The sequence below is a fragment of the Oryza sativa genome, chromosome 6 (assembly GCF_034140825.1).
Source record: "Oryza sativa Japonica Group chromosome 6, ASM3414082v1".
NCBI lineage: Eukaryota > Viridiplantae > Streptophyta > Magnoliopsida > Poales > Poaceae > Oryza > Oryza sativa.
This window is the reverse complement of record NC_089040.1, coordinates 4,153,086-4,178,254: the sequence shown is the minus strand read 5'-3', so window position 1 is coordinate 4,178,254 and position 25,169 is coordinate 4,153,086. Positions and strand designations below refer to the sequence as shown.

The window sequence follows — 25,169 nt, the reverse complement described above, 5'->3', positions numbered from 1 at the left end:
AACGGTGTATTTCGTGCGAAAACTTTCTATATGAAAGTTGCTCTAAAATATCATATTAATCTATTTTTCAAGTTTGTAATAATTAAAACTCAATCAATTGTACATTAATACCACCTCGTTTTGCGTAAAAACTTTAATCTTCATCTTCAGAAGAAAAGAACACCACCTGAATTCTTCAGAGTATAATCCGTAGAGCCTTATTGGTTGTTCATATTTTCTAATAAGCCAAGATGGCTTATTAGAGAATAAGAGTTAATTTATAGGTAAAACTTTTATTTATTTATCCGTAACGACTTAAAAGCCAATGCTAAAAAGAAATTACGCGAAAACATGTTAAAATCAACTTCAAATTCAAGATTTAAAATTTAAAAATTGGCTTTTGCTTTGGCTTCTTAGGCCAACCAATGGGACTCATAGAATGGAGCAAGGTTGTTTCATATTCTTCAGTGTTATGTTGTATAATCGAAGTTATTTGATCTATACTTCCTTGTTTTTTGCAGGTATGTCTGAAACGACTTCTACTAATATCAAGAATATATAAAGAAGTATCAAATATTACTAACTGTCTATGACTCTTGGCAATGGACCTGATAAATACCGTTAAACGGAGCGAGTAAATTGTTGTTTGACACACAGTTAATTCCGCGACGTGCTGTCTCGGTCACAAGACCACGGAACAAACAAAACAAGAAAGCTGTGTAATAGTAAACCAATAACTCTAGTACTAGTTGCTGGATCCTGGGTCGCTCTCTTGACTGGGACACTAGCCAAGCCGGTTTATCTGTCAGTGTCAAACGAGTCACATTCCTCGGCCGTGACACACAATTTGATTCTGACGGCGTGTCACCATTCACCAACATCCAGTCGTCTTGGCAGCTTAGCGTGACCAGGAGTTCAATTAGGCCACTGTCACGTTCTTATCAAGTGCCCAAATCCAGGCCGAGACGTCACCATAATTAGGGCCGTGTCTCACTTTGCCAGATTAGCTACAGATCGAAAACTGCATGGCCCCAGAAAAATGGTCCGTTCTGGATTACGTCGACGTAGAGCAAGTTAATTTGTGATGTTGCTCTTAACTGACACTACTCCGACATTAGCTCGGTTGATTTCAAGCTTGACACGTTATTAATTTTTGTGCCCGAGGCGATAGCCGTGCAGGTCCAAAACTGCATTTCGCTTCGTCCTCTTCAGGCATAATCAAATCAGCATTACCACAGAGGAAACTAACTAATACGCCAACCATTGCCATGCATCGTCCTTTTGAAAAGCGTCACAACCTCACAGGGAGGATCAAGCATTCGTCATCATCTCTATAGGCATTACCATTTTTTTCTCTTCTCTTTTTTACCTTATTCATGTACAGACTAGTACAGAGCAAGCCATGGCTCCCTTCCAAGATTTTGTACAGGAGACAGGCCGCAGAACAGGAGGTTGAGGGGGCAAAAAAAAAAATTTTATTTCTGAGGTTGCGCCTTGGTAGAGGGGGTTGCCATGGCCCGTAGCCTCTTGCCAACCTCCGTGAAGCTCGGTCTTTCTGACGGTTCCGACGACCAGCATTGCTCCATCAGTGACCTCCACCGAGGGTCGCATGACTCGGGCACCGGAGGGCGCAGGGTGTTGTTTACAATCCCGCCTGGTTGTAGAACGCGAAAAGTTCAGCAACAAGAATGGCATTGGATTTAATTAAGGGATGTGGATTATGTAAAGAAGTAGCATGCGTACCTATGATGGCGCCATAATGCAATTCGGCATAAGGCTCTTCACCAGTGAGCAGCTCCCACATTACAATTCCGAAGGAGAAAACATCGACCTGCAAGAAAAGCATATGAAGTTTCAGTCAAAAAAAGGCAAAGCATATGAAAGGTGACTTTGGAAAAGAGAGCGCATGTCAAGTGGCGGCGCAAGGAATGTGGGTGTGGTCACTGGCAAACCTTTTCAGAAACAAGGCTGCTGCTTCCATTCAACAGCTCCGGGGCCATCCAAGGAAGTGTTCCTCGCACCCCACCAGATATTAGCGTCTGGCATTTAACTTTCGACAAGCCCAAATCACCAACCTACAAAAAGAGAAGCAGTTACTACAAAATGGCAGCAATTCATGCCTTGCGCGCAAGGCAGATGTTTAATGTCTTCACTATAAGTACAACCAACTGTCCTCTAAATATCTACTCATTTACACCCTAAATGCAGCAATAGAAGACATCTCTGATGTGCCTAAGAGTACAACTTTGTTTCAGACATCCAAATCACTTGGGGATTCTTTGTCTTTAGCAACACATTGCTTCTGTAACATAAAACCACATTTTCTTTTTCTGATAAAGGAAACACCTTATTCTCTTTGTCAAGAACATATGATAACAGTATAACTTGAATAACGATTGATTTGATTAATTTTTAGCACTTACAAAACAAGCAGAGAAAAGTGATGCGAATAGCGAAGAGATTTCACCTTGCATATAGGGTGCTGAGGATCTCTTAGATTGACAAGCAGATTATCACTCTTTAGGTCAAAGTGTACAATGTTCTTCTCATGCAAATACTCCATACCAAACGCAACATCCATTGCAATCAGGAGACGCCTACGCCGATCAAATATCCTGAAGGCAGAAGAAAATAGAATTATATGCATCACAACATGGTAAGTGATAAGTATGGCACTGAACAGCTACTATACTTTTCATGTCTTTGCAATGCTTGTCGAAGAGAACCATTAGCCATGTATTCAGTTACTGTTGCAACAGATCCACCTGGTCCATCCAGTACAACACCATAGAAAGCTACAACATTCGGATGGTGCAATGATGCAAGCTTGTCAGCTTCATTCCAGAAATCAGTTCTCTACAAGCACAGGCAAATTTACAACATGACAAACTTAACAATAGATGAAAAAGATTCAGTATGTTAGGTGCAGACCATCCGCTCTTGCTCAGATGCCTTCCCAGCAAAGCATCGATCATTGATCCTTTTTATAGCAACATCGGAACCTCTCCATTTTCCATGGTAAACAGTACCAAAGGTTCCAGAACCCAGTTCCCGCAATTCTTCTAGATCACTATTCTTTATTATCTGGAATTAACAGTAGTGAAAAAATAAGGGTGAACTATTTGCCTGCAAACAAAAGTTTACATGAAACAATTTTAGATTGCAGCTGTCACCAACCTGAAGATTATCAATATCATCTAAAACTTTAACTCCTTGGCTTGTTTTGTCTGATTGATTGTTCACCGCATCCTGAACAAAGCAAAGAAAGGAATTTGTAACCACTCAAACCACAAAGAGTTATAACAGGAAGGAAAGAAATAAACACCGCCCACCTCCAATTTTGGATCAATTACAGCTCCTTGTTTATCTGTGTGATCACCAGAGAATACGGTTGGTTTTTCAGGGAAAGGTGACTGAAGGACAGATGCTGCCACACCCTCAGCAACAGCTTGTAACTGTCGCTTAATAGTTTCTTCTCCGTATCCTTTTTGAAGACAAAAGTAAAAGGGGGCAAACAATCATGCTTAGTCAGTTTCAGTTTTAAGATGATCAGATGGTTAATACAGTACAACTGACCAAATCATATAAGATGAAAAAGAGAATAAAACCTTTGCTCATTTGAGAGGGTTCAGGATAGATGTCCTTAAAAGTGCGGTCCTGGATGAGTGGAAGATTGCCTTCTTCTAAGAGTGTAGCAGCATTTGAACTGTTGATGGCAAGCCCATGGCCTTCCACATATGGATCTCCAGAAACAGCAGGCTCCTTAGCCAACTTATTCAGTCTTGGAGGCGCTACAGAAGCATTTCCCACTGCATTCCAAGGATCCTGATTTGAGAATAGAGAATCTGTGTAAGCTGGATCACGTGTGGCTTCCACACTATCAATACCAGCGGTCGCCTGCAGTGGAATTTGACTGTTGCCATTAGGGGGAGCGGAAACCACATGATTCAGCATTTCCGCAGGTCGCAGTGGAGAATGCTCAACAGGAACCTGAACACCAGCACTAGCAGGTCTTGCAAGAAATCTTTCGTTAGAAATATGTGGTTTGGCAGGTACACCAAGGTTGTTTGAGACAGGCACATTCTGTAACACATTTAGCTGGTGGCCTATCTCAGAATGAAGATGTTGTGAATCAAAAGCTGAAGATGACTGTTCAGTATGTCTCACAAGATTGTCCTCAGCTGGTGCAGAAAAGGCATTAGTAATACCCAAATGATAACCTCCAGCTTGAGACTTGTAGATGGAACCACCACCAATATTCACATGCGATGGCTTCTCAAGTTTTCCATCACCAATAGCACCATGTGGACTGGCAGGCTTTCCTTGCACACTAGATTCTGGAGGGGCAATAGGTCCCAAATGAACTCCTTGCATCTGTGCATTGATAGCTCTGACATAATCATGGGGAAGATCATGGCCATATTCTCTAAATGGGTCTGGTACCTGATTATTTGAATTCTTAAATGCACTAGCATCTATCCCTTGTGGATTGCTAATAACTCCATTTACTGGTATCAGTGATGGTTGCATGCTATAAGAATTCTGCTGTTGATGCTGGTACATGACAGGATCTTCAGAACGGGGCTGTGGTGGATTCCCCGCAAATGCTAGTCTGGAAGTAACCCTGGTGTTTGGAACCAATCCACTAGCATCTGGAAATGATGTTGGCTGGAGTACATGATTGTTTGCAGCAAAGTTTTGTTCAGTTTGCATCATCCCTGCCGTGACCTCAGATCTTGGCTCTACTATGTAATTAGCAGGAGTTCCTGCGGTTGCACCTGGAATATGTTGTTTGGTAACATTCTCTTGATGGAGGCTGTAAAACACTGGAGCAGCATCAGGATTGTTCACTCCATGTGGAGTGCCCTGCTCTTGGATCATGTTGTCCGAATGAGCATGAGGCAGTGCTTTCTGGCACATTGTGCAATCATCATACCTCAATGCAGGCATGGTAGCCGAGCTAATCACCATTGGAATTGTACCTGAGGTTGTCACCAACGGCGTGCTCGCTGAACTTGTCATTACTGTCTGGACGCCATATCTGTGTGCATCACTAGTCTGCAAATGCACAGGAGGCAAAGGAGGAAGCTGTGACAGTGGCTGTAGCACCCTGTAACTCTGATCACCTGTAGCTTGCATTGGCCTTGTGTTATGAACGTTCTCTAAAACAGGTTCTGAAGCTGGAGAAGCTGGCTTCATGGTGCCGACTTGAGCGGCAGAGGTTGGCATGGAGTTCGTCACCGGAATGCTGGGCATATATGGGCTCATTTGCACAGGAACAAAATTGACAGATTGGGGCACACCATGCACACCCAATTGCTGCGCATTGATGTATTGGACTTGCTGTGGCTCCCTGAACGACTGCGCCATCTGTGGAATGTATGAAGCAACTTGAGGCTGCTGCTGCTGCTGCTGCTGCTGTGGTGCATAAGAGGCAACTTGTGGTTGTTGATGCGGCGCATAAGAAGCAACTTGTGGCGGCTGATGCGATGGCGCGTAAGAGGCAACTTGATGCGGCTGCGGCGGCAATGGCTCTGTTCTAACCATGATATGATTTTGTGCCTGGATACCCATCGCCGGAGATGAAGCTGTCACGGCACTGAATCCCAAGGAGTCCGGGAAGGCGCCATGGTATTTGTTCCCACCTGAATACAGATATTCCGGCGGAAGCGAAGGCGGCGGCACGGCAGCCTGCGGCGACATACCTTCGACGGCACCGCCGTGCTCGGAGGCCTCGGAGTTGTGCGCCGATGACCCAGCGCTGGCGACGCTCTCCTTCCGCCGCATGGCCGCGACGGACTCCGCGGAGACGCAGTTGATGGCGTCGATGTAGCGCTGCCCCGACTCGTCGACGGCGGCAGCGAGGTGCGACCCGGAGCCGGACGCCCCCGCGGCGGCCGCCTCGCTCCCGGAGGCCGGGAAGAGGAACACCCGGAGCTTGGCGGAGCCGTCGGGCGCGGCGGCGGCCAGCTTCTCGTACTCCTCCATCATGTTCTCGTAGTCCTCCGTGCAGGACACGGAGATGAGCGAGTCGAGGTCCTCACCGGGGAGCTGGTACTTGACGAGCACCCCGCCGCCGCCGCCGCCGCCGGCTCCCCCCGCGTCGTCCACCGCCTCCACCTTCCTCATGAGCTCCCCGAACGAGGCGACGCGCGGCACGGAGATGAGCCGCATCTGCCCGCCGACGTAGCGCAGCGCCCCGTCCCCTTGCCTCGGCGCGATCCGCCCCCCGAAGCTGCACAGCAGCTTCACCTTCCCCGCCCCCGCCTCCTCCTCCGCCGCCGCCCCAGCCCTCGCGCTCGGGCTACTCGGATCCCCCACTCCCATCCCCACCCCCCTGCTCCCCGCCATCGCCCTAGGGCTCAGCCTCACCACGCAAGCCACCACCACCAACACAACCAAACTCACCACACCGCACCACTGCGCCACCACCTCCAGGACTCGCCAAAACAACAGCAGCAGCAACAAATTCCTCCGGCGGCGGCGGCGGTGGCGGCGGCGCGGGGAATTTGGGAATCGGCGGTGGGCGGCGGTTGTGGTGGTGGAGGTGGGGGGATAAGTTCGGAATTCCTCCTCCTCCTCCTGCTCGGTGCGGATTCGCGTCCAATGCGCGGGGTTTCGCTCGCTGTGCGCCGTTGGAGAGAGCACGGGGCGCGTGCGTGGCGTGGCGCCGCTGCCTTTATATTCGAGCCGAGACGAGACGAGTCAAGCACCGCGATTAGATCGGAGCGAGTGACGTTTCGACCCTGTTTAGATTGACCTATAATATCAGGTGTTTGACATTAATTATAAATATTAAACGTATATTATTAATAAACTCATTTATAATTTTTAATTAATTCACGATACGAATCTATTAAATCTAATTAATTCATTATTAGCCTATATGATACTATAATAAATATTTTATAATTATAGATTAATTAGGCTTAAAAAATTTGTCTCTTAAATTAGCTTTCATTTATATAATAGTTTTATAAATAGTCTATATTTAATACTCTAAATAAGTGTCTAAATAAATAGACTAAACTTAAGTCCTGGATCCAAACACCGAGCGGGGCCTAATTATGCTTAATTAGGCTCGGTGACGTGGGCGTCCATCCGACCGTCGGATCTCGTTATCCCGGGGAATTTTAGATCTGGAAATATCTAGTGCTACTGCTATTGCTGAGATGCTGACATGGTGGGGCCCACCAGGGGTGGGGTCAGTAGGGGCTTTAGTACTTTGGGTGGTGGTGTTGTCCACGTGGCCCGGGGTATGGTATGGTTGTGTTGACTTTTCTTTGTTCCCAGTCTCTCGTGGGCCGACATGCTATGGCCATGTTGGAGTAAAGAATGGAGAGATGTGGATGAGAAAAAAAGGATCGCGTTATTCGTGTATTCTACTCCATGGAGAGGAAGATGATGCTGTTTTGTTACTATAGATTATAAAACAAAAGCACCGGCAATGAATGCATCATTGTGTAGTCTTTTGGTCTCTGACACTCCAAATTTCTTACTCCACACATGTATACGTACAGTACATCGGCGCGAATGGCCGTGATCTCCATCAATACTTTGGAGATCTTGAAAGCTCAAACATGACGAAATCCGTGCTTCTGAAATTGTCTACTCCCTTCGTCCAAAAAAAATCAATCTAGGAGGGTGTAACCCCTCCTAAGACAATATATATGGACTGTGGACATAGGGGTGCCCACATACACTAACCTAGGAGGGATCACATCCTCTCCTAGATTAATTCTTTTTAAGACGGAGGAAGTAGTAGTTAGGCTGGCCTATCTTCTCCAGTTTGCCCACACTCTCCTGTCTTCAAGTGAGAAGCAAATAGTACGCACAACAACCGAAATGCATCCACAGGTGATACCCTGCCACTTAGAGCATCTCCAACAGCTTCTCTACTCAGCTCTCCAAGCTAAAAATTTGGCAAATAAACCAAAAACACTTCTCCAACAGACTCTCTATTCAACTCTTCAAGCTAATTGCCTCTCCATCCAAGTCCACCCACTGGCCAATATTGGCCAGCCTCCTAGGCTGGCTATCCCATCTCCAGCCCTTCTCTACCCGTGCTACTCTTCTCCCTCCAGTTCCGTCGTTGTCGCGCCCGACCACCGCCGTCCCATTGTCGTCGCGTCCGACTGCCGCCGCTATTTTCAACCCAATCGTGGATTTTATGCTGTCATATATGTACTCTTTTTTCTATTAGCCTTTGTTTGGCAAGCTGCTGTAAGTTTTCGATGAATCTTTACTACTCTGTCTGCCAAATTGAATCATGTATTCATTCTAAAAAAATTCGAAAAATGGATAAGAGCCGAGAAGTCTTATATTATGAACCTTCGATTCTAAAATTCAAATTCTTCTACATTGAATGTATAGCTGCAGCAATAAATTTGGATCAGCCTTTCTACTCCCTGCATCTACGTTGAGCATGTATCTTTAGGTAACCGCACAATACCTAACCTAATTTATTGATAAGAGTGCTTATTATAAATCAATTCTTGCAGTTTTTTTCAAAAATTGATTTTTGCATTTTTAGGTGTCAAAATAAACAAAACCCATCCTAACCCATCCTAGTGGATTTGTGTGGTAAGAAAAAACGGTTAATCTATTCCTTAAAAAAAATCTTGGAGATTATGTAATGCTTACTCTCAAACTTTTTATTTATACAGTAGTGATATTCTTTGTTTCCCTCTTTATCTTTGGATTCTTATCTAATGATCCAGGACGTAATCTTGGGCGTGACGAGTAAAAATCCAAAATTTTTTCTTACAAATTGGATTTGTTTCATACATTTATCTATGAGAAAATCCGTTGTATAAATTACTATATTAGTAGTATAGTAAGCAATTATTATATAAATTAGCTATTAGATTGGCTATAGATAAATTAGAGCTAGCGGTGGACTATACTGTTAAACTTGCTCTTAGTAAACAGGCAAGTACTAATCATCACAGAAAGGAGACAATCACCACATGATTACAAGCAGAAGTACTCCTAGGGACACTTAAAAAAAGGCATTATCCTAGAGAGCGCCTAGCTTTGCCCTTTTCACGGTCAAACAAGTGGCCCGGGCGCCCGGCCAGGGGCCTCTGCACTGGCGCTGCACACCACCTGGGACCTCGCGCGACGCCCGACGACGCGTGGCCGCACGACACCGCGCGACGGGAGCGCGCCATGGCGCGCCGTGACAAGGCGTTCGGTGCGCACGGGCGCGACGCGAGCTTTGGTAGCTGGTGGAAAAAGTGCTTCGGCGCGAAGGCAAGGGCGGAGGAGAGGGCGCGTGTCCGCGCGGGGTAAGCGGACGTGTAGCGGCATGGGAGGATATGGGTGGGATGACATGTCGATGGGTGTGCGTGGATACGTGGAGCGTGGTTGGATTGGATGGATAGCCGGAAAAACGGACGGGGTAGTCCGCGCCGGACAAGTTGGAGTACTGTGTAGGTTAGGCTGTTTTATGTAGCAGTAGTCTACTCCGCCCGTCCAAAAAATAAATTTAAAGCTGATTCGTTGTACTATAATATATCGTATCTAGTATTAGAGTAGTTTTTTATGGGACGGAGGAAATACTAAACAGCATGTTTGTTGTAAAATAGTTTATAGATAAATTGATTTAAAAAATATATTAATTTATATTTTTAAGTTTTTATACATTAAATCGGTACTACTTCGTTTTGGGTGTAACAGGGAAAGTGTTACCTGGCGAACACAGCCCGACGGGCTACGGCTTCCGGAAGTAGCTGTAGGGTCCAGTGTTTTTGCTTCCCGAGGTGTGCTCTTGATTATAATAATACTGCGTGTTTGGTGGCTCAGCCAGCCCAGGCCATTCTTGGAAACTTGGAGACGTGGTGCAAACGGGTAAAGATCGATTTGCGAGGTTTCCTCGTTTGGTTGATCATGATGTTTTCCGCCGTAAAGTGATGCGTAGCAAATGGGTTTTACCACCTTCCTTCGATCCGGTCGCTGTTGTTTTTTGTATTCTGATCTCTTTTTTCGTTTTCTCACTTCGAAGGGGAAAGAAACATCCATTGTGGTTGCTTCCAAGTTCCCAGTAGACGTCTCAGTGGACAGCTAGCTTCTGTGCCAGAACTAGCACGGTGGAGACTGACGTCACTAGTGACAACACCGGAAATTTAATGATAGAGGCGATTGTCATCATTAATTTTAACTTATATATGGCACTCTAATTTAATTAAGAGACAACACGTGCAATATATTATCTTTAGCTCATAAACTTCAAAATCTTCTTAATTTGACTAGCTCTCACGCTATTTCACTTTCTCTTTCTACTTCTTTTAAAGATTATACAGAGATTATCTCTTACATGAGAAATGGCTCATCCTCTCTCTACTTACTTTTCCTCTTCATCTTATCATCTAATTCTATGTGGTACTTTCAGAAGCACCATATGAGTCCTTATAGTATGTGCTCTAAGGCTGTGTTAGGAAGGTGGAGTCCCGCACGGAAAATGGAACAGTCTATTAATACATGATTAATTAAGTGTTAACTAATTATATTTTGAAAATGGATCAGTATGGTTTTTTTAAAAGCAATGTTCCTATATATTTTTTTTACAAAAACCGCGTTGTTTTAGTAGTTTAAAAAGCGTGCACGTAGCTTGTTGGGGAGTTGGGAACGCAAACACACGAACACAGCCTAAGGGCCTGTTTAGGGAGCTTCGGCTGCGACAGCTTCTCTCAGAATAAAAAACTATCCCAAACAGTCCAGTTTTTTTGTTGTCTAGATTCTCGAAAGTTGTAGTTGTAGAATTTACAAAATGAACTAGAAGTTAGAAACTCGGTTTTTCCAGATTCTCATAAGTTGATTATCAACTACTAGTTACTTCTCAGAATTTTAAACTTCCCAGACAAGCTCTAAGTACTGGTATCAGTGTAGTGCCTGCAATAAATCTGGTGTGTTTAGTTCACGTCAAAATTAAAAGTTTAGTTGAAATTAAAACGATGTGACGGAAAAGTTGAAAGTTTATGTGTGTAGGAAAGTTTTGATGTGATAAAAAAATTGACAGTTTGAAGAAAAAGTTTAGATCTAAACAAGGGCCAAGTTAGCAAGTACCAAAAATGGGAGACGGTGGCCCGGTGCACAATCTGGAAAAAGGCTGCGTCATCGGCCTAGGCTGAATCCTGTTTATCCTGGTCCCAGCCTCCCGGAGCCCAGGGACACGGCACAACATGCCAAAAACCGGCCGACCTCACACCACCCACCGCCAAGTCACTCCCCAGTCCCCAGGCCGATCGAGATTACGTGCTACTCGTAGAATAGCATTCCATTTTCTCGCACTTTTTCCCCATTTTCCAAACCACTTAAACTAACCAACCCTGTATATTAGAGAAAACGATCTCGTCGCTTTTTTAACTGGAAGCTCCGCTTTTGGACTCGGGGCGCCGACCAGGACCAGCGCGTGGGGCCTGCCGTAGGCGGCGGTGCCTCGCTTTTCATACGCGCGCGGCGCGGAGACGGTTGAAACGGATGAGGCTTCACCGCTTTCGGGCGTGCAGAATCCGTGGTCGGCCACACCCACCGGAGAAGCAGCGCGCGCGGACGCTCTCGATATCACAGGAGGCGATCGCGAGGGGTTTTCCGGGTGAATTCACGTGGTTTCGGCCCGGGGGAGTTGTGGCCTGGCCCATGCAAAGCTGTCTTTACTGGGCCTTGTGGACCGTATGGATCTTACCAACATCTCGAACTCTAGTTCTAGACTCTTTTTTTTTCCCGAACATGCGAGAGATCTGCGTATCATTTCATTACATAAGGAATAAAAGGTCGAACTTGCAAAGACAAAAACGCGCACCAACACACCCACTAAAAACACACGTACACAAAAAAAAACACACCCACAAATGCCCCCCTCTCAGGGTTTCTTGGGCAACGGCTCTTGGAGCTTAGAAGCTCCTGTCATACACCATAGCATACCCTCATTGGTAATGGATAAAACCACATCCGCCATGGATTGGAACCGGTGCAGTTGCTAGTGTAACTGCAACTTAAGCAGTTACACTAGCACTGCATGATAACAAATCAATGGCTCAGATCAATACATCACTGTACCACATGTATACTGTAGCCAAAAAAAATGTTTTACGTGTTTTGTAGCAGCGCAGTTGGATGAAAATACAAATGGTCTAGATTGCTTGCAGTCCTTATTGTGCAGTTGTAGTAACAGCTGCACTTGATCTCAATCCGTCCGCCATGACCTGTTTGGAATGGACAAAAAGTCCAATTTGCTTTTCCTCTTTTCATTCTTCCTCCCCCTTATCGGCGTTGATGTTGTTTTTCACTATTGTTCGGCTATGTCTGAATGAGTTTTATTACTCTTGATATAAAGATGCTTAATCTTTTGCGTATTAGTCTAATATGCATTACTTTCTCTATCTCAAAATGTAGATATTTTTAAGATTGGTACGTGTATTAAAAAAGTATGCGAGAATGATAGGAGAAAGTGTGTGATTGGTTGAAAAGAGAAATTAGGTGGAGAACAATGGTTGTGATTGGTTGAGATGAGAAGATATATTCATTTTAAGATAAGACACTGTGCTATAAATAGTTACATTTTAAAACGGAGGAAGTACTCAACTATAGCCTGAGATTGATTTCCCTCCCTGGATCGTAAAACCAGTTGCGACATCTCCCTTACTATATGACCTGCATGTCATTCTCGTCTGAGTGTTCGCGGTTGAGGGACGCCAATCAAACTTGGCCCATAGATGAGGGAGGAAAAATGAACATATTCCTTTTTGGCTCTCCTGCGCCAACACGAAAGAGTTCACGTTCCACGTACTTAGATGGGATGCAATTTTGGCCTATCAAAATAGGCCCAAAATGAATTCACCAGACAAACTGGAACTGTTTGTTTTTTGCTACCACAGCTCCCAGAAATGGCTACAACAGTGTTTGTGAAGTGCCTCTGAAGTAGTATCACTTGCATAGTTTTCCTTTGATTCAGATACAACAACACAACGCACAAATTTCTACATCAAATGTTTGGTACAGAATAAAGGAGACAGAGATAGCTCACACTCTCACACTGTTATTGATTTCTCGGAAGCAGCTACTAGAAATCTTTCGTGTTGGCACGATCGATCATTCTTAGCCAAATATGTCGAAGTTGACAACCATCTGACCCGATGAAAACTCTGGAGACAATCTTGCCTGAATAATGCACATGCCGTCGTACTATACCTCCAATCAATACTGGCTTTACCCACCTCACTGAAACTTTCAGCGAAATGGGTTGTTGGGACAAATGACATCGTCGAAAGCAACATGACACTTTTCTTCAGATCAACTTGTGAAACGGCAGGTCTGGATTCTGAACAGGGGACAGAAATGAATTGCCGTGAATTTGGTTGCTGCTGTAGTCCAGGGTTAATTATCTGCACCATGAGTTTCTCGTAAGGAACTTTCAGAAATCATTTATACCAAGGTTGTGTTTAGTTCACACTAAAATTAGAAATTTGGTTGAAATTGAAACGATGCAATAGAAAAGTTGAAAGTTTATGTTTGTAGGAAAATTTTGATGAAATAAAAAATATTGAAAGTTTGAAAAAAATCCTTTGGAACTAAACACGGCGCAAAGTACAGTGTGTTCTCATGCCATCATGCGACTCAAATGCGCCAGCAACCATCAGCATCGAAGACGGTTGTCCTTGTGCAATTATTGACAGTTTCTGAAGAAGTTCAGCACTTCAGGTTGATGCCTCCATCGATCCTCAGTTCAGCCCTGGCACTTGCATATACTCTCTCCCCCTCCTAATACAATGAATCTGTATAAAAGTTTATCCAAATTCGTTCCTTATCTAGATTTCTTGTTCAGATCTCTCCTAGGTTAAGTTTTTTTGGGACATAGAGAGTGTAACGTCCCACCTCTCTCAGGCCAGGCCCACTTACATCTGACAGCTTTTATATGTCATAGACTGCCCTCACATACCAACACAATTCTTTTCTGCACACTTTGTCCTCACTCATACCTAATAAAATGAATCTGGATAAGAGTTTATCCAAATTCGTTCCTTGTCTAGTCATGCCTAATACAATGAATCTAGATAAGAGTTTATCCAAATTCGTTCCTTATTTAGTCATGCCTAATACAATAAATCTGGATAAGAGTTTATATCCAAATTCGTTCCTTGTCTAGATTCCTTGTTCAGATCCCTCCTAGGTTGAGTTTTTTTTGGGACGGAGAGAGTGTAACGTCCCACCTCTCCCAGGCCGGGCCCACTTACATCTGGCAGCTTTTATATGTCATAGACTGCCCTCACAGACCAACACAAGACTTTTCTGCACACTTTGTCCTTACTCATGCGCACTCGGGAAGTGAATTTGGATAAGAGTTTATCCAAATTCGTTCCTTGTCTAGATTCCTTGTTCAGATCCCTCCTAGGTTGAGTTTTTTTAGGACGGAGGGAGTGTAACGTCCTGCCTCTCCCAGGCCGGGTGCACTTATATCTGGCAGCTTTTATATGTCATAGACTGCCCTCACAGATCAACACAAGTCTTTTCTGCACACTTTGTCCTCACTCATGTGCACTCGGGAAGTGAATTTGGATAAGAGTTTATCCAAATTCGTTCCTTGTCTAGATTCCTTATTCAGATCCCTCCTAGGTTGAGTTTTTTTAGGACGGAGGGAGTGTAACGTCCTGCCTCTCCCATGCCAGGTGCACTTACATCTGGCAGCTTTTATATGTCATAGACTGCCCTCACAGATCAACACAAGTCTTTTCTGCACACTTTGTCCTCACTCATGTGCACTCGGGAAGTGAATTTGGATAAGAGTTTATCCAAATTCGTTCCTTGTCTAGATTCCTTGTTCAGATCCCTCCTAGGTTGAGTTTTTTTAGGACGGAGGGAGTGTAACGTCCTGCCTCTCCCATGCCAGGTGCACTTACATCTGGCAGCTTTTATATGTCATAGACTGCCCTCACAGACCAACACAAGTTTTTTCTGCACACTTTGTCCTCACTCATGCGCACTCGGGAAGTGAATTTGGATAAGAGTTTATCCAAATTCGTTCCTTGTCTAGATTCCTTGTTCAGATCCCTCCTAGGTTGAGTTTTTTTAGGACGGAGAGAGTGTAACGTCCTGCCTCTCCCAGGCCGGGTGCACTTACATCTGGCAGCTTTTATATGTCATAGACTGCCCTTACAGACCAACACAAGTCTTTTCTGCACACTTTATGCTCACTCATACGCACTCGGGAAGTTTCCGATCGGTCACAACTTGTTTATATAAGTATTCCATTAATCCTATTAAGCCCTAAACCGGGAAGTCACAGGGAGTACTTCACAACTTCAGCTATCTATCAGCATTGCATGTGTCTGACATGCCTCGGATACTAATAGCTCACTCATGTATAGAACTTTTTTTTTTGAGAACTCTCGTGTATAGATCTTGAAACGATTTCTAATAGAATCACAGGCTCAGAGATCTACTTCCAGTTCCCATGCAGCATATCCGTAGGATTTTGTCAGACATTAAAATACATGATCATTAACAATGCCATTATTGGCAAATCATATCCTTTTAATCTCTTCTGAATTATATATATAGAAAAAAACAGGAGATCACGATCTCCAGCTCAGGCGGCGAAAGCAACACGCGCGAATCGGAGTAAAACGTAAACGATTGCAGTTTGCAGGAGGAAACCGAAGTGTTGGCCGCTTGGCTATGCGTGTAGCCCTCTGCTCGGCGCAGCGAATCACACGCGTTGCGTGTGTGCTATAGGAGTCGGAGTAGAACTCTACTCAGGTTGTGGTAAGTTTCTGAAAAAAATTATAAAGAAAGTTATTTAGAATAATGTTTAAGTTAATCCTTGGAAATATAAATCATGAATAACTCTTGTTGAGTTTAAAAATATAAAAATTATATGAATAAATTTGAAAAATACTTTCATAAAAATATACATATATCACTTTTCAATGAATATTTTTATAGAAACAAGAAGTCAAAGTTATGTTTTAAAGACCGTGTCGATGTTTTAAACGAGTACATTTATAAGTATGGAGGAAGTATGTCACAACTACTATCATATTGCTATATTTTTAGACTAATATAGTTTTTTTAATAACTTTTTTTTAATAAAAAGAGCACAAAACGATGCGGGGTTTGGTATGGAGTTTGGACAGCAGCGGCGGCAGCAACAGTGAGATGCATGGGCCGGATTAGCAGAGGTGGGGCACAGCGGCGCAGCTCTCCTGAATGATGATGGCTGATGATGAGATGGAGACGATGAGAGGCATGAATTAATGGCAGCGTGGCATGTCCGGCCGCTGCTACCCGGAAGCTTCCTCGAAGGTCGCCAGTAGCCAAGAAACCGACGTGGCGTTACTGCACCATGTGTCCTACACGCAGACAAGAGTTCGTTGCCGGTTTGCAGCTGCTGCTACACGCCCTCTGCACCATCGCAAACTACGCTTGCTGGGCCAGCATTCGCTGTGGGCACACTGTGCCCGTACCATTTCATCACAAATACCAAATTCTCGAGTTCTCCTCGCCCTGTCCCAAAAATATCTTTGTATTTCCCTAGAGGCATTTGATAGGAGGCTTTCTGTTTTCTCGAGGTAGTATTTTCCTTAAATTTATCATAAAATTTTATCTAAAATTGTATATTGACGGTTTGACAAACTCAGCCACGCTATGAAGTCATAGAAAGACATCGACAGGAGCGATGAGAGAACACAAACAACGGCACGAGTCAATATGGCTTTCTCCTCATGTGGAAGGATAGCCACCACAGTGTACTCACTGCTGCCACCTCTAGGTGGTTCCTTCCCTTGACCTACACACACCGAGGCGAAGTAGATCGTCATGTTGAGGAGGAAAGCCGTCAATGGGTATTGCTTTGGCAAGGATCCACAAGTTTCATGTCACATTTGTGAAAATAGAAGGCGGGACTAAAAGCTATAGCCGAGAATAATAGGAACGACATCGTGGGTTGGCACGCATCCAGCAATGATGGCAAGATCTGGGCAAGCGGTTCTATAACTTTTTTTTTCTTTTCTCGATGGTTTAACATTGATCATCGACGATATTGTGTGTGAGATTTGATCGGCGCAAGGATAGGTCAATATGTATCTTACAGTCCATTGCATAAAAACGACAACTATCATTTATTGTTTTTAATTTATTAAGTTGTGATTAAAAACTAAGAGTGGTTTGATATACAACCTTTATAACCAAGTGGCTATTTTCTTGAAGAAAAATCCATGATAATTTTCATTACTTAAGAAAAATGATATTCCACACTAACAAGGCTATAGACAGGCCTAGGCCCATTTGATTCAAAGAAAAATCATAGGGATTTTAGAGGATTTCACTCATATAAGAATTTTTCCTATATAGCCATTTGACTCAAAGATATGAATTCTATGGAATTCCTATGATATGTCTACTGCTAAGCAAGTTTTGGAGGAAAACTAACATGAGGTTACTTTCCTCTGAGTTTTTAAATCTCTTCTAATTCATGCGGTTCAATCGAACGGTCATTTCTGTGTTTTTCTATGTTTTGCAATCCTCTAATTTACACTTACATTCATATCAAAATCCTGTGTTTTTCCTATTCCTACGTTTTCTCAATCATATTATTGAATAAATGGGCGCTTATAGTAGTATAGTACTCCCTATGTCCCATATAAAATCCTATCCTAACATCCCTAGATAAAATTAGTGGATTGTGCAAATTACCAAAATGTCCCGTATTATTGAAAAATGCAGTAATAGTGATAGGTAGTTAAAGTGTATTAAAGAAATAAAATTTCCCGTTTTATGTGCTAATGGTAGATAGTATGGTAGAAATTGGTTTTTTAGCGACAAAATTCAAACTTTAGAAATTGATTTTTTTTAAGAATGGAGGGAATCTGATCTGCTACTACTACAGTACAGTTGTAGGAGCGGGTTTACATTACCGATTGACCACTAAATTTCGAGCCCTATCGACATTACGGTTTGCGATAAATTTCGATCGGTTTTCGATAAATTTCTACTGAATTTTGATCAAATCTACTGTATAACCTCCGAAATTCCAATCAAAACCTAATTTCGAGCCATATCAAAACGTTAAAATTTCACAGAATTTTATCGGTTTTCGTCGGAATTGTGAATCCTCGGTAGATCAGTGGTCCCGTCAGACAGGGTAGACGAATGAGCCCCAATAATTCCATTCTGCCCAGTGGATTTCGTTCCCATCCCCCCGTGGGCCCCACCAGTATCCCCCTTCACAATCTCACGAGGTGGTTGAGCACCTGAGCTCGCGCCTCGCCTCACCACTCCACTCCACTCCGCGACAGTTAAAAAGCATCGCGAGAAGCCGCAAATAAATCCACCACGCGAGAAGAAGAACAACAAGAAGAAGAAGAGAGGCGCAATCCAATCGAAGAAGATGGAGGAGCGCTACTCGTACCACCCGCTGCTTCTCCTCCTCCACCTTCTCCCACAAATGGCCGCCGACCATGCTGCTTTCCCCGCCCTCGCTAGATTTCTTGCCCGCAAGCGCACTCGCAGTTAGGAAAAACCACCTCCTCCACCTTCTTCTTCTTGTTTTGGTTGTTCTTGTTGTTGCTGTTGCTGTGGTTGGTGCGGCGAGGTTTGTGGTGGGGGTGAGCAGCTGCGATTGCGATGGTGATCATGGCGGCGATGCTGCCCGGGGTGGAGTGCGCGCGGCGGCGGCGGCTCCGGCAGGGAGGGGGAGCTGGGGCGGATGCGGCGGCGGCTGGCGGAGGTACGAGGCGGTCGTCGTTCTGCGTGCACGCGGCCGGGCATGGTGGTGGTCAGACATGTGGCGGCGCCGCCGCGAATCATTCCGGCAAGGTATGCACGACGGATTGATCGAATGATTGATTTGTTCGATTTGATTGGTTGATCGATGAGATGAATTGGTTGGGGGATTGGGATTTGCAGCAGAGGAGTAGTGTGATGGAGCTCATCCATGGGTGGTCGCTGGACAGCAATGCCCGGGAGGCGAAGGAGCGGCTGGACCAGAAGCTGAGGAGCCAGAGGGAATCCGTCATCAAGAGGTTAACTGATGATGATGATGCAAAGATCGAATCAATTTCTGAATAGACGAAAGATGGATTTCAAAATTTCGCTGAATTGTGTTCGTCGTTTCGTTTCGTTTCTGCAGGCATCACAGCACGGGAAGCATCAAGCTGAACAGAGGCGCCACCGGCGGCGGCGGAGGGGGCGGGAGATCGACGGCGACGGCGGCGATGGGGGTGCAGAGGGAGGTGTACTCGAGGAAAGGGGTGATGCGGCGGCTGATGCGGTGGAGCCGGCTGCGGTGGGACGCGGCGGAGCAGGCGGAGTGCGCCGTGTGCCTGGACGAGTTCGCCGCCGGCGACGTCCTGGCCCATCTCCCCTGCGGCCACCGCTTCCACTGGGCCTGCGCGCTCCCCTGGCTCGAGGCCGGCGCCGCCCCTCGCTCCTGCCCATTCTGCCGCGCCGCCGTCGACACGCCGCCGCCGCCGCCGCCGCCGGCGTGCTCGTCCTAGCCATGCCATTGCCGTGCTCTGTACAGTGGAAACTTGGCATGAAAAAAATGTGCAGCAAAGGTGCTTTATTTTATTTTATTTTATTTACTTTTTTTTTTGTTCATGTTATGTTCTATTACCATTTCAGTTTAGTGTTTCTGCGAGCAAATCAATCAGTGAGCCTTGTTAATAACTTTGGTGGCGATCTGTGTGTATCTCACATGATCATCTGATCAAAGAGAAAAAAAATTGGTAATCCAGATTAAGCACCTGGATTATTGGTTTGCAGAGAAGATATATAAATAGTGAGATGTTGAAGTATTGATTTTTCGTATCACGCCGGGTGTAGTTCCAAATTATTCTTCAAACTTTAAACTTTTTCATTACATCAAAACTTTCCTACACACAAGCTTCCAACTATTCCGTCACATCATTTCAATTTTAATCAATCTTCTAATTTTGGTGTGAACTAAACACTGATAGATGTTAGATATTATTTCTGTTGATAGATGTCAGATATGTGTGACCAGTTCTACTGAGAGTACTGACATGAAGAAGTCATCAACTGGTAAGTGACCACAAATTGACTCCGTTCTTTGGACAAATATCCCGTCCACCTATATTAAACTGGCCTGCTGACCTCACATAATCATCATCTTGGGCTTTGCTTGGCGTCATCAGGCTGTAAAAAATTCTATTTGAATTAAGGATTCCATCAAGCTCGCCACTGATCATGCCGGACCAACTCTTATCATCTTCTTGGTTCATCAAGATGTATAAAATTCCACTTGAGCTAATTATGTCTGTTATTTTCAGCTCTCTTTTGATTTTTTTCCACTGATCATTTACTTCCAGGCTTATAAAAATATGATTACTATAAAGATTTTCTTCTATTGTATTGTCTAAACAACTTATTTTGAGAGGATCATCTAAACAACTTGTTGTAGCTATTTACAAAGTTTATGTTTTATAATATTGATTTACCATGTTCAAATATGGCCCAAGGATTCCACCAAGCTTGCGACTGATCATGCCGGACCAACACTTTATTATCATCTTCTTGGTATAGGAACAAGGCATAATTCTTCCATAACCAAAAACAATATCCATGTCCCAATCCTCCTAGATCTGATACCGAAAGCTTCAACATAACAATGTGTGTTATGACCACATAGATACTGTACATGAAGAAGTGGACGGTGTCACACGGTGGCTCCCCAATGGCCCAATGTTTACTTGCAACTTTATCTCGCTCCTTCTTCTCATGGCACATTCTGATATAGCGACACCTCCAGATTTTATGGCGCATCAATTCAGCGAGCACGTCGCTGCCAAGCGAGCATTCCTTTCTCACCTTCACAATGAAGGCCTAGCCTCGTTTGAAAATTGAAACAAACTATACTACTTGATTAGAAGAATAAAATATTTTTATAAATGAACTTCATAAATAACTTATTCCATCCGTCCCAAAATATAACAATTTTTGGATGAGATATGTTCCATCTAACCAAAAGTTATTATATTTTGAGACGGAGTTATTAATAAATAGTAACTTAAAACAAGTCGTGTGAGCAATGCAGTATAAGATTTTTTTTAATAAAACATAATTTTAAAAAAGCAGAGCTCCGTAATAATTAAATGAAGTAGATGAAAAACAGTTAAACAAGAGGCCTGTTCACTTTGATGCCATTTTCAACCTAACCAAATTTTAGCAATATTTTGGTAGGATTTCTTATATACCCACTTTTTTAACAACTTTACTAAATTTGGTAAGGTTTTCCTCTTCTACACCATTACTTGCTGAAAGCTACACACAAACCACAACGCGTAAAGGCTAGTAGAAATGCATTAATAGATCAGAAGATGACTTTACTAATGTGGTGCACAAATGTGGGAGAATCTCTGGACCTATCGTCTCCAAAGCCACATAAATATGCTCTTATCATCTCTGAACTGATGGAAACCTTTTGCCACCAAAAGGCACCAAAAGGGCTAGCTAATCACCAAAAAGAAGTCAATAATGCAATAAGATTTTTTTTTTGAAACATAGGATATATAGGACAAGTGTTAATGGGGTAATGGTCCTACTTGGCAAACGAATATGGGCCCATCAGAGACACTGGGCTTTCCTCTTTCTGAATCGGACTAATCAGCCGCTGGTTTTGAGACGCAAAACAGCTTTTGATTAGTACCACATCGAAAGTTTGAGCGGATTAGGGTGGGTCGCTGGGTATATAAGCAGGGTGAGGGCTACCTTACAAGGCACTTACCTGGACGGGGTCGATGGGTGATCAAGAAGATCCATGGCCTGGATCAATGGCCTACATTGCACTTGGTAGGCGCGTTGGTCTGCCATCTCCCCAAGTGGGAGAGTGGACGTCGTAATTTGTGGTAGAAGGGGTACGCGTTCGTGCGGCCCCTGCCAAACTTTTTAACTCAAATATTTGTTGAAGTAGTAATTATTTGCCAAGCTTTTCAAATTCAAATATATGTTGAAGTGATTATTTCTCTCTTTGCAATTCTAATATTTGTTGAAGTGGTTTTACACTTTGCAATTCGAATAGCAATTGAATCATTGTTGAAGAATTAGTTTCACACTAAGTAACTCAATTCAAATAATTAGCAATCAAAGAATTAGTTTCACACTTTGTAATTCAGATAGTGGAGTAGAAGTGATCTTGAAGGGGATCTTATTAAGTCAATTCTTAATAAGCTATCTAGAAGTGATCTTATTTGGAGCTTATCAAAGGCGATATGTTATCTGGGGAAAAAAACAGATTAAAAAGTGCTCTCATTATCTTGTAAAGATATCAATTTGAAACTGAGTACGCACTAGATCAAAACTTATACTGTAGATTAATTATTCTAATTCCTATCTATATTTATTTTTCAAACAATTCGCACAAGATAGTGCGATGTTTCTATTGATAGAGCAGGAATAAAATACAAATCTATAATCCTGGGAGACTATAGACAGGAAAAAGAAAAAATAAAACCGCACCACATGTCTACGTCTGATCCTACTGCTAAAACATAACAAGCACGCAACACCCCCGAGGAATGGGTCTTCTGAAACGACGCCTCCAAGAAGGAAACGACGCCAGTAGCGCCGCCGCCGCTTGTCTTAAGAGGACGTGGTTTTCACCCGAAGAACCCATTGGGAGAGGAAAAACACATCAACATCCCAAGAGAAAAGCGGCGCCCACAGGCGTTGCCGCTACCGGCCCGAAGGCTAGGCCTTCGCCCGTTGTTCTGCTCTCCGCCGCCAAAGAATGCATGTCAGCTTCAGTGGAACTACTAGCAAATCCCCTTCAACGTGCAGCCACCGTGCCAACGCCTTGCCGCCGGCTGGCCATCAAAAAAGAGTCTCGACCTCCGTTGTGCTTCCACTCCATCCACGTGGTTGAGTTGGAGAGGGAGAAGGTGAGAGAGAAGGATGGATCCCCTCTCCCCCGCACTAGCCCGTCCAGCGTGGCCATCTTACGGTGCACAAGCCGCCGCCGCAAGAGGACAGATGCCTGGAAGGAAGCTCACCGCAGGCTTCAACGCCCCCTCATGGCGTTACCGTCGTTGCCGCCTCGACCAAGCTACCTGTGTACGAACGGGCCGCTTGGTCGCATCGCCGTCGTCTCCATCCTCCAACCGCAGCAACCTCACCGATGCTGTCCTCCGCTGCTCCTCGTCACGATGCATCGCTCTCCGCCGTCGCCGGCTGCCCCTCGTGCGTGGACCGGCCTCTGCCATCGCCAGCCACACCTCCAGGAACGTGGCCTCCCCCACTGCCGGCCGCGCCTCCGCGAGCGCTGGTCTCCACCGCCGCCGGCCGCCCCTCCGCGCCCCGTCTTCCTATCTATATTTAGCTTAACAAATCTGTTAATTGTGACCCTGATTGGAGGGAAGAACAGCATTACGCATGAAACTCACCAGCAAGTCGACGGCTTTAGCCCAAAGATACCTTGAGCCAAATTTCCAAGAAGATTCACGGACAACTGCACGTCTCGATACCCAACAAAAGAGGAAAATTTGCACAGCGTACAATGTAGTGTACTGCTGTGTACAGCTATTTTGAGTGCATATACTATCTTGGAGCCGTTGACTCGGGTGCATATATATGCATAGTAACCTTAGCTTGACAAGGAGTTAAACGAAATAGTTACATCTCATCGAACAGCAAAAGGAGCTGAAGCTCTCGTGTGCTCCTGTCTGCAATGGCGTCTTCGCTTCTCGTGGCGTTATTTCTTCTGAGCTCGTACACGGTCGTCTTAGTCCGTTCCTCACGTCCCATCGGTAAACATTCTCCCCTTAATTTCCATCAACTTGACTATTTTACTAGTACTCCTTTCATCTCAGAATATACGAGACTTTAGGTGGATGTGTCACCCCAAATCCTTTATATTTGGGACGAGGAGTATGATTTGAGATGTAAACATCATTTTACATGCAGCGGATAATGAGGTGGATCAGACGAACTGGAGCGCTGCCGAAGTAGCAACGGCGACGGTGAAAGCGGATGGTGGCCACCGCAGGGGTGTCGTGGCGAGATATTTGGTGGCCGAGAGGTCGATAGGAGGGATGGTGGCTAGTCGTGAGCCGGCGATCATGGTGAGGAGGTCGCCGTGGAAGCCGCCTTCGCCGATAGGGCATGTGCCCGTGGCATGGGAGAAGGGGAAGCCCCCTTGCTTGGGCGTCGGCTGCTCTCAGATCAAGGGATAGTTTAGTTAAGGGCAACCTTTGTTTGCACTTCTGCTGCTGCTGCTGCTGTGTGTAGATATTGCAGCACCACATGCAAAATTGCAATGCCAATGATCATCTTGGTTGCTTCGGAATAACAGGCTACTGCTTCCACCCCATCCTAACGTGTTACTGCCTTTTGTGATCCATGTGAGCAACAGAGCAAGGACAATGTTAATGGGCTATTTGGTCCTAATTGGCAGACGGATTAGGCCCATTTGAGACTGGGCTACCTGCTTGACGCAGGCCAATTCAAGAATAATTGCATTAAAATTTAATAAAGTAGAAATATTAAAGTAGAAATATTTTTTTACTTTTTATTAGTATTTGTTACTTATTTTTCTTGCCTTTTTTCTTGTTCGGAGCCTGGTTCTGCCTAGCTTAGCTAGCCATTGATCTCCTTTTCTCCCCGTGTAAACACCCCATAACCACTACGGTAGGTTATAGTTGTGTACACAATTTTCTCTCCTATTAATACATTGACGTGCAAGGCTCTTGGCAGGTACTCCCTCCGTTTCAAAATAAGTGCAGCCATAGATATCCGTGTCCAGCGTTTTCACCATCCGTCTTATTTGAAAATTTTATGAAAAAATAAAAAATATTAGTCACACATAAAATACTATTCATGTATTATCATCTAATAACAATAAAAATACTAATCATAATTGTTTTTCAAATAAGACGAACGGTCAAACGTTGAGCATGAACAGTGTTAAAACTGCATTTATTTTGGAACGGAGAGAGTATGTTGATCTATTATCTTTCTAACTGGGAGAGTGTCACGCCCCGAACTAGTACCGACCGGAACTAGCCCGTGACGCTCCAAATTAACCTGTTAATCGATACCAGTCCCAGGAAACAGTGCTGGTATCACAGGAAGACGGATTATCACAGCAACAGAAGTCTCTTTATTATAGAGTAGAGGTACAGTCATGTTGGGCTGCGGACAGATCCCGAGCTCACAACTGCATTACAAAAGGGAAACGG

General features: G+C 44.3%; 2 protein-coding genes, 1 long non-coding RNA gene and 1 other non-coding gene across 6 annotated transcripts; 3 read left to right on the top strand and 1 right to left on the bottom strand.

Annotated features, from left to right (window-relative positions):
• Positions 1-1,224: 1,224 nt before the first annotated feature.
• Positions 1,225-6,627, bottom strand: LOC4340309 (RAF-like serine/threonine-protein kinase PRAF). 2 transcript variants are annotated; one of them, XR_001546953.3, is made up of 9 exons: positions 3,588-6,627; positions 3,312-3,463; positions 3,157-3,228; positions 2,911-3,063; positions 2,672-2,774; positions 2,447-2,594; positions 1,932-2,054; positions 1,723-1,810; positions 1,225-1,633 (listed from the first exon to the last, which is right to left on the bottom strand). XR_001546953.3 is itself a non-coding variant. In XM_015788360.3 (9 exons), exons 1-9 carry the CDS (start codon positions 6,328-6,330, stop codon positions 1,455-1,457), a joined length of 3,822 nt encoding a protein of 1,273 aa, XP_015643846.1. In that variant the 5' UTR covers positions 6,331-6,627; the 3' UTR covers positions 1,225-1,454. The 2 variants fall into 2 exon arrangements, 1 of the variants encoding a protein (XP_015643846.1); XM_015788360.3 differs by having other exon boundaries at positions 2,672-2,835.
• An 11,602-nt stretch (positions 6,628-18,229) lies between these two features.
• Positions 18,230-19,785, top strand: LOC4340307 (receptor homology region, transmembrane domain- and RING domain-containing protein 6). Of its 2 annotated transcripts, none has more exons than XM_015786415.3 (3): positions 18,230-18,792; positions 18,886-18,998; positions 19,106-19,785. In XM_015786415.3, exons 1-3 carry the CDS (start codon positions 18,601-18,603, stop codon positions 19,470-19,472), a joined length of 672 nt encoding a protein of 223 aa, XP_015641901.1. In that variant the 5' UTR covers positions 18,230-18,600; the 3' UTR covers positions 19,473-19,785. The 2 variants fall into 2 exon arrangements, with proteins under 2 accessions (XP_015641901.1, XP_015641900.1); XM_015786414.3 differs by having other exon boundaries at positions 18,883-18,998.
• Positions 19,786-19,879: 94 nt separating this feature from the next.
• LOC136357108 (uncharacterized) lies at positions 19,880-20,344 on the top strand. Its single transcript, XR_010742188.1, has 2 exons — positions 19,880-20,019; positions 20,133-20,344. It is a non-coding gene; the product is annotated as an uncharacterized lncRNA (long non-coding RNA).
• A 1,369-nt stretch (positions 20,345-21,713) lies between these two features.
• Positions 21,714-21,874, top strand: LOC112939469 (U1 spliceosomal RNA). Its single transcript, XR_003243181.1, has one exon. It is a non-coding gene; the product is annotated as a U1 spliceosomal RNA (small nuclear RNA).
• Positions 21,875-25,169: the final 3,295 nt, after the last annotated feature.